We start from the raw sequence: 9,242 nt of genomic DNA on the forward strand, positions 1-9,242 counted from the left end.
TTAGAACTGGAGATATCTTGTTTTAAATTACACCCATATTTTGGCAATTCGTATGGAATAAGTGAGGCAAAAGTTAAGCAATCGAGATTTCTTATTTAAAAAAAAAAATCAGCATACTTGTTTTAACTTGTGTATTGTAGTTTTAATTTTGTATTGATTATTTTAAGGAAATTTTTTAGAATGGGGGTGTACCACCTTAAGAAACTATTTCTAAGTAAGATTAAATATTAACTATAATTATCTATTAAAAGGAAATTAATGAAAACAAATATCAAAAGTCTAAAAATTGTCAAAACTTTAAAAGGTTTGCTGTACTTTTGGTTTGGAAATCCAGAAATATTTCACGGGGTGACTTCGGCTTCTAGAATTGATAATACTTTTTATAACATATTTAAGAAAACTCTTTTAATAAAACGGATCGCTGTACTGCAATTCAGTAATATAATATAAACTATAAAAACGTATGTAATATAAACTATAAAAACAACCTACTATTCTACAGTTTTACAAATTCTACGGTTTAGCATTTTTTAACCACTTCTAAAAGTCTTTATATTCAGTTTCTGACGTCATCAAGCAGTAAGGGTAAGAAAGTACTCTCATAAAAATGATGAAATTCAAACTCCTGCGAAGGAAAATGATTTTTTTTGCAACAAATGCAGATATTTTTCGCAACTTTTATTTACCTACTAAACTCCTCAGTTTATTGACATAACAACAACAAAAACTGTTAACTCCATTTTCACCGCTGGGTACCTTTTCATAAACCACGCCACGTGTTCTTTTCAGTTAAATCTTGAGCGACTTTTGAGGTCAAATTCCACCAGGACAACTTTTTGCGGACAAAGGTTTATATAATATTTTGCATGCCAGAAAGCATTCATAATTGAATGGAAAATGTCTTTATGACATAAATATGCTTTGAAAAAATCATTAGTTGATCTGTTTTAGTGTTTACATACTTGTTACCTCGTTTTCAAACAAATTCACAAAAGCGAGGCTTTGTTTTAGCATCAGTAAATCATTAATTACTAAAATTTACTTTGAACAGCATTAATCTACTAAAATTTCCTTTGAAATTAAAAAAAAAATTATAATGATTACAATATTAGAAAAAAAAATCTTTTAAAATAGTTCTACTGTTTCGGAGTAGCGGTTTTTTCGGAAAAGCGGTTTTTTTCATAAAACCTTCATAAAGAGGAGAAAAAGGGCTCATTCTTTGATTTGTCCTTTATGAATATGAAACAAGTATGAGTATGAAACGTAAGCTCGCGGAGAAAATCCAAAAGAAACATTCACTAAGATATAGCAGCATACGAAGCTACTTGGTTTTAACCAAATATATTTAGACAGAGATCTTAAAGTTCATTACGTTATCAGACAAATCAAATATGAAAACATTAAAAAATACAAAACATGCAGATCGGAAACACAAGTGTGTAAAAATTTCTTAGAAAACTAAGATTTCGTTCACTTTAAATGTAAGTAGTAGGAAAATGCTGGTTCTGAGACAAAACGATTTGTACGTTTAAAATTCAGTATAATTTTTTGATTCGTGCTAATTTTTGATATTTGTGTTACCTTTTAGGAAAATGAGAGTTCTAGGACATTAATGTACATTTCCGTCTTATTTTAAGGCAACGACTAAATTTTTCAATAGTTAGAAAGTGGGTGTAAAAGTCCATCCAAGTTTTTGAAATAGGTGAGAGCAAATTTCATCATGCAGCTTTTTTTTTTCAATCGTTTTTAGAAAAGAAAAGTTTTCAATTTTGCATGGATGATTTCTGTTTCTTAAAAGTTGAAACAAAATGCGCGTTAATGAAGCTTTTTCTTTTAATTTCTTTCGACTTGTCTCTTCCGTAATAAGTGTCATAGAGAGAAGAGAATTCTATATAGTCCTTGATGAGCTGTTCTTCCAAGTATTCAATGTCATCTATTCTTTTTCCAGCCAGCACGAAACAAATGTAGTTAGCATTTTCATAGTGATTGGTAAACCCAAGTTGCTTTAAGAAGATGAGTATATGTTCTTTGGTAATTTTGGAATATTTGATGCTGTTGGAATGTTGATGGAGTTGACGAGAAGGTTTGAAGCTTGAAACTTACTTTTTAGTTTTTCAAAGATCTCCTTTTGAACTTTGCATTTTTGTTTTCCGTTGTATTTTGTTGTTTGTGTTGAAGTGATAGTAACCTATTTTAATTTCTAGAGTTTCTTGTTGGCAAGAACATTTTATGCAAATATTTTTCCGCACTCATCCATTTCAAAGTTGTTGAGGTCTTCATTTGAGCAGTATTTGCATTTGTACAAGTAGATTGGTTTTTGCTCAATTTTAATGAGTCCACTTTTTAGAGTCGGCAAGGTTTGACGCTGTTTGAAAGTATTGTCTTTGAATGTCTTCTTTTTCTACATTAAATTTTTAAATTTCTTCAAAGGGAAGTTTTGTTTGTAAAATGTCTTCATACCTTTGAACAAGATGAATAGTTTTTGCAATAGAAAGCTTTTTCAGTTTTTACTTTTTTAAAGTTTTCCGTGTCTTTTGCAGCTTCAATGTCAAACTCCTTTAAAATTTTTTCGTTTAATGAAGTGATATTCATGTTTATTAACTGCTTTATAATGATCATAAGCTACTATATAAAAGTCTACAGATCAGATGAACCCTTATCATCCGGACCGAAAAACTTCCAGTAGTTGATCAAACTAAATCTGTTTTTATAATGTCCTACAGCCAGAGTGCGAATTCCGTCATCCAAAATATTTCTTTTATCATCTTCAGCGCTGAGTGCAACTTTGTTAATCTCTTCCGTGTAAATATCATGCTTATGAGATCGGATAATGTTCGTTTTAGCAAACTTTTATTTTTTATTCATTAAGCAGTCTTTGTAGTCTCGATGCTCTATTTTTTTTATCAACAACGCTTTTCTTTACCCCTTTGCACTTTTTGTGCTCTTTTTCTTCAAGGATCTTGTAAGAGTAGAGCTTAGGTCGAAGTCCAACAAACCCTTCAATCTCCTTCCTTCTCTCAATCTTATCAACTTTTCTTCACTCAATCTCCTGTTTTCTCTTAATCTTATCAATCTTTCTTCACTTGATCTAATAATTATCCTAATTGTTTCTTCCAACGAATTATAATCCTCCATTTTTTAATATGAAATATTTTGTTTAACTCAAATTTAATTTTTTCATAACTCTCCAGAATCTTTTTTAGGTCGTCCTACAGGTCTTTCTTCCATAACGTCTTTCATCCATTCGCTTTTGTCAATCAGATGGTTCTCCACCGCCAGCATCAACAAAGACATTTTGCTTTTCGACGTTTGAGTAATTCTGTTATCTCTCAGCAGCTTTTTCAAATCCTTTTTCGTATACCTCATTTTTTAACGCGTAAATATTATTTATCAATAAACAACGCTTTTCCCGTCGGATTTAATCCTGAGCATTTTGTCAGAGATCACCACGGCAAAGGCTTGAGTGTCTGCAGGAACGTTTGCATTAAAGGTGGCCTTGATTTGAACTTCGAGCACTGTCGATTTTAACCTCTCCGCCTGCTTGCTCACATCAAAAACAAAAAGCGGGCAAATGTATCTGTAATTTAAGCCGGTTATATTAGGCTGAGCCAAAATGTCGTCGATTCCGTAAAGCCTAATGTCAAACTTGCACGCATCTCTGTAAGCCCTTAAGAATGTGTTGTTTTTAAAGTCCAAGTTGTAATCCACAGCAGGGTACCTTTCGCTGTTTAAGGTGACGTACATGTTTTTAATGTCGCAGTGATCAAAGATGGATAGATTTCGGTCTTGACTTCCGTCTCTGTTGGTCTGGAATCCAACCACGACGTACCTCGGTCTTTCGCTAGCAGATCTCGCACTCAGTCTCCAACTGAATGTGTTTGCCACGGGAACGGAAATGGTGTCGCACTGTCTAGACTTGAACGCTAAGGGAACGTCTACTTTGGACTCGATGATTTTGTAAAGATTATTGCTCTCCAAAAGAGAGGGAGTGACATGAAACATAAACAAAGACAGTTTAGTCCAATCGAATTTTCCTGTGCCTGTTGCATTGGCTTTAAAAATCGCATCGGTGTCGCTCTTTCTCACAAGGGTAACGGTGTGCTTAAAACCATAAAGAACTTTGTCGTAATCGTCGCAAAAACCAAAAATGTGCTTCAAAGGGATGCAGAACGGAAAGATTCCTTTATCAGCGGGCTGCTTGATGATGTAAGGGTGTCTGTTGATAAATCCAGTGTTATTAGCAAGATCAGCATCCACGGTCGTGTCTCGCTGCCACAGTTGATTCATTCCCTCAGATATTTGAAACTCTACCGGATATTTAATATAACCAAACATAGTGGTGGATTGACCAGGACTATATTTGGTTTCCACCTCTTGATTCGACAAATAATAAGAAATTTGGCTAAACAGATGCATGATACCATTGTTTGCAAAAGTAACCACATCTGTGCTTGCATGAGCCGCACCGTCTGCTTTTGTCAGTCTTCCTTCGACCAAAAGGTACGATTCGCATGGAAGAGTAAACAAGTCCTGCTGCTCAATGTTGATTCTTATTTCTCCAGTGTTGTTTAAATTGGTGCTTACGGGTTCATACTCATGAAAGTCAAATCTTTCGATTCCTTCATCAACCCATGTTTCTTCTGTAAAATTTAAAATCTCAGAATTTGCCATTTTTTTATAAATAAAAAAAAATTTTTGGGGGGCTCCGAAGTTCCGAAGTTCCAAAGTTCAGATTATTTTAACACCATTACCCATTTTAACAAGGTCTTGGATTCGAATGGCGTTTTTACGATTCAAAGAACCGCTCATCATAGAATATTCTTCCACAAAACCTGATGAGGCTGGAGATTTAACCAGCTCTGAAATAATGTCTTTGCTTTTCTAAGCCATTGTCGGCTTTGGTGTTCCAGTCTTGACATACACCTTTTCAATCGCTTTCTTGCCTTTATCAATAGCCACGTCTTTAGCAGTTGCAATCGCCAAAGAAGCTAGCTCTTTACCTGCTGATTTTGCAGCTGTGATCGCCTCTCGTCCCAATTCGCTTCTCGCCATTTTCTGAGCCAAAGTTGATGCTGCTCTCGAGGCGCTTGACGCGGCCGCTCTTTGCATGACGTTTTTAAACGTGTCAAATTTACCGCTTCCACCAATAATGTGCTTTTTCACATATCTTTTTCTGTAAACGATCATTTTTTATAAGCAAAAAAGTTATTTTGCAATGCATCTCTGAATCGATTTGTGCTCGTCTTTGCTAATCACCTTTTGTCTGAGCAGCTCGTCGCAAATAGCAACAGCCTCGTTTCTTGAAGCCTTGTTTTCAGCATGACAATAAGCAATACTCAATTGAAGCTTTTCCACCAACGCATTCGGATCGCTCGGAAGAACGATTAATCCATGACCTTTTTTTCCTTTAAGAGCGTTTTCAATAGGTATGATGAATTGATTGTATTTCTCAACCTCTGCAGCTTTGGGTTTGTTCATTCTTATATCTGGCTTTAAAGCTCCACTCTCTGATAAAATTTTCGAGTAATTAGCCACATCTTCTTCCGTCACGTCAAAGTTCTTCGAAATGCTTGGATTGGCCATCAGCTCCCAAAGACCTCTTGTTCCTTCATACTTTCACCACCTACAATTATGTCATCTCGTTCAAACAAAACACCCATTTTTCCAATCGTATATTGACCATCGTTTCTACTCAATTCAAACTTGTTCTTAAAATTTCTCTTTCCTCTTTTGACCTTATTCTGAAGAATCAAATACGTAACCGACATATTGCCCAAAGGATTCTCCTCAAACATAGACTCGATCACTGGTTCAGATTTAAGCTCAGATTTAATCTCAGACTGAATACTATTAATCACTTTTTTATTGCTCTCGATGATCGGTTTAAACAGTTTGCTCACATCTGTCTGAAATTGAGAATCCATCATGTTTTCATTCACACTATCTTGATAAATTTTATTTCTTCTCGACATCACCTCTCTCACAATTTCATCCCGTTTATTCGGGTCTTGTATTTTATAAAAGATCATTTTTTTAAAATACGTGGAAAAAAATTTTCAATTCTTTTTAAATAGGTTGTTATACGCTTGAATCGCGTCTTCTCAGCCTTTTTGGATCAAAGACTCTTTAGTCAATTCATCTATTCCGCTTTTAGCTTTCGATCTTATCTCCTCCGTCATGGCTGTAAACTTTTGAATCTCCTCCAAAACCAATTGAAACTCAGAATCGCTTATATTTCCATCCGTCAACGCTTTCGAAATGTGGTCGCTGATCGTATTCAATTTAAACTCTGCTAAAACTTTTATCTTTTCATGCTTCTCCGCTTTTAACGTTAGCTTTTTGTTCACTTGACCTCCAACAATAGATAAAAAACCCATTCCAATAGCCACGCCTTCATACGCAATCGCCGCAGGATTGGCAACAATCGTGCTCAAAAGACTAATTCCAACAGTTCCTAAAGCAATGCATAAAACTTGCATCGTATTGTCTACATTGGATATAATTCTGAAAGCGCGATGATACTTTTTGCTTAGATGAACTCTCTTTTTCCTTTCGTTGTCCATCTCTTTTTGAATCTCGCTTATTTTCTGAAGTCGGTTAGCGTGACCTTCTTCTTCGATTGGAGCCGTAGGAAGATTCGGATGTATTTCTTTATAACTTTTGTAATCCATTTTTATTAAGACAAAAAAATGAATTGAAAAAAATTTATTTTTTAAAGAAAATTTACCAAGCACAAACTTTCGCCTTTTTTAATAATGACGTCCTTGTCGCTTTTGTTGTAAACATCCATAAAGATCTGATCTACAGGCTCTGAAATCATCATACTGTGATTAAAATAATTCAACTTTACATTAAGACCATGTCTCAAATTCACCAACGCTATCCCCTTCTCAATTCCAAACATGAAAAGAATCTTTTGTTTAGACAGACGAAGCAAATGAATATCTCTCTGCGCAAATATCTCAAATCTATCACCCACTTTTAACGGAGGATGCTTTAAATACTTGTCAAAAATAATAGTGCATTTTTTCCACTCTTTCTTTCGATCGTAATGAACCCTTCTTACACACTGCATCTTTTTGTTTTAAAAAAATTTTTTTTTTTTGCATTTTTTCTGGCGAGATCTCTTCAATGCACCATAAGAATTAGGCGTAATAATACGCTTGTCCGAGAAGGTAAAAGCTTCCGGATTTACCGACTTGCGCGTCGCCAGAGTTGAGCGTGACAAAGAGTCTTCTGCCAGTTGCGACGCTGGGCATGGAGTCCGCCTCTGCAAAATTTCTGTAAAAGGAAATAGTGGTGGTGGAGCCGATGGAGGCGGTGGATTGGTACAACAGCCCTGACGATTTGTTGCTAAACGAGGTTAAGTTTGATCCGTTTCACGAAGACAAGTAAAAATCTTCCTGTCCAGACGAGGAAAAGATGTATTTGCTGTCGCCGTCATACCCAGGAAAAGTGTTGTAATTGTTTGCACTGTAAGAGGTCCAGGGGCTGAGGACAGTGCCGTTGCCTGGAGGTAAATTTCCATCGTACATTCTGACTCTAGACTCCCACCAGTTTCCAGAAGAGCCAATGACGTGCATTCTAATGTACTTCCGAAAAACACCATTTCCTTTTCCATTGGTGTTTAGCAAAACATATTCGTTTCCATAAGTTGTGTTGAGATATCTGAACGTCCTAGCGTACAATTTAACGGAGGATAAAAGAGGAGGGATAGAGGTGAATGTGGAAATGAAGGGTTGAATCCAGTAAGTGATTGCTGCAGCATAATTATTGACCAATTGGATAGTTAAGTTTGCTTTAAACGGCAGGTCGACGGTAAAATATCCTCCCAAGGAAGTGGAGCTGTAAACGTTGTATCTTTGCAAAGAGTTGGCGTAAAACGTTCCTCCGAAAGGGGAAAAGAGCAAGTCGCAAGCAAGGGCAGTGGCGTCCACTCCTAATCCTTCTGCCAATATCCGAAGAAAGACTTGTCCAGGAAAGCTTGTTCCAGTTCCATTAAGAGCCAGCCATAACCTTCTCAGAGCTCTAGAACCGTCTGAATAGCTAAAGAGTGGTGCGGTGGTCAATCCTGCCACAGTTTGGGACTTTAACCCCAAGGATGAAAAGCTTGAATTTGGAACAAGTCCTAAAAAGTTAGATTTTTGCAATGAAGCATCCACATAACTTTTTGTTGCAGCGTCTTGCGCGTTTGACGGATCAAGCATATTGATCAATTTATGGAAATTTAAATACAAGTCTGCAGTTCCCACCGAAGGTGAAGCATGCGTTTCCACATAATTTTTTGTGGCTGAATCTGAGGCTGAAGTGGGCTCAGCCAGATTAGTCAATTTGTGCGACGTCATTTTAATATCTGTGTAAAAGATATTGGCGTATGCCACTCGAGTGTCCACATACACTTTTGTCGCAGCATCGTGAAGAGTGGTCGGATCAGTAACGTTGAGCAATTTGTGAGAATTTAAACCCAAGTCTCCAGTGATCGTGCTTGACCCGTCCGTTTTGATGCGTATGCTCGAGCTGACGTCCACGTAATTTTTTGTAGCTGCGTAATGAAGATTTGTTGGTTCGTTCAAAATGATCGCTTTGTGAAAATTTAAATCCAAGTCCGCTGTTCCCAATGAAGTTCCTCCCGACAAATGCGTGCCCACCTAATTTTTCGTAGCGGCGTCGTGTGAGTTGGTTGGTTCTGCCAGATTAATGATTTTTTGAGAGTCAAAATCAATGTCTGCAGTGATGGTGCTATTTCTATCTGTTCTGATATAGAGCTCACTTGATGTCACCAAATAAGGGTTATATAAATACTTCCCCAATTCTGTCTATAAATACTTCCCCAATTAACTGTAGATTTTTTTTTTTTCTTGCAGCTTCATCACCACAAAGTATTGACGACGCTTTGAAAGTCTAACCCTTCATCCAAGTTTTTTAAAACGTAAAGACACAAGTGACCGCAATAAGACGTGTCTCCAAACTGCACCGTTTCGCTGTTATAAAGGACAGAACTTTTCAAATAATTCACAAGCTCCACAAGAGGAGGCTGAGCATAAGAGTCAAAGCTAAACTTCTTATTAACTTCTTTGTACCAGCACACCAAATGAAAACCGCCAGTGCTCGAATCTCCCGTATTCACAATTCCACATTCTTTTCTATTTGGCTTTTTCGGCAACTCGTCTCTCACGAAAACACCTCGAAAGTTTTTAATTTTTAGCTTTTTTGCTGACTTTATCAGTTAAAAGTTGGTCAAA

General features: G+C 36.4%; 1 protein-coding gene across 1 annotated transcript; it reads right to left on the reverse strand.

Moving 5' to 3' along the window:
* Positions 1-3,390: 3,390 nt before the first annotated feature.
* Positions 3,391-4,755, reverse strand: LOC149877726 (uncharacterized). Its single transcript, XM_090073597.1, has 2 exons — positions 4,752-4,755; positions 3,391-4,640 (listed from the first exon to the last, which is right to left on the reverse strand). The coding sequence occupies exons 1-2, from the start codon at positions 4,753-4,755 to the stop codon at positions 3,391-3,393; spliced, it is 1,254 nt and encodes a 417-aa protein (XP_089929723.1).
* Between the last annotated feature and the right edge of the window lie 4,487 nt (positions 4,756-9,242).

Source organism: Hydra viridissima, unplaced genomic scaffold (assembly GCF_058129835.1).
Source record: "Hydra viridissima isolate aposymbiotic clone 2 unplaced genomic scaffold, HvirCarnegie_v1 scaffold_16, whole genome shotgun sequence".
In the NCBI taxonomy this organism is placed as follows: Eukaryota; Metazoa; Cnidaria; class Hydrozoa; order Anthoathecata; family Hydridae; genus Hydra; species Hydra viridissima.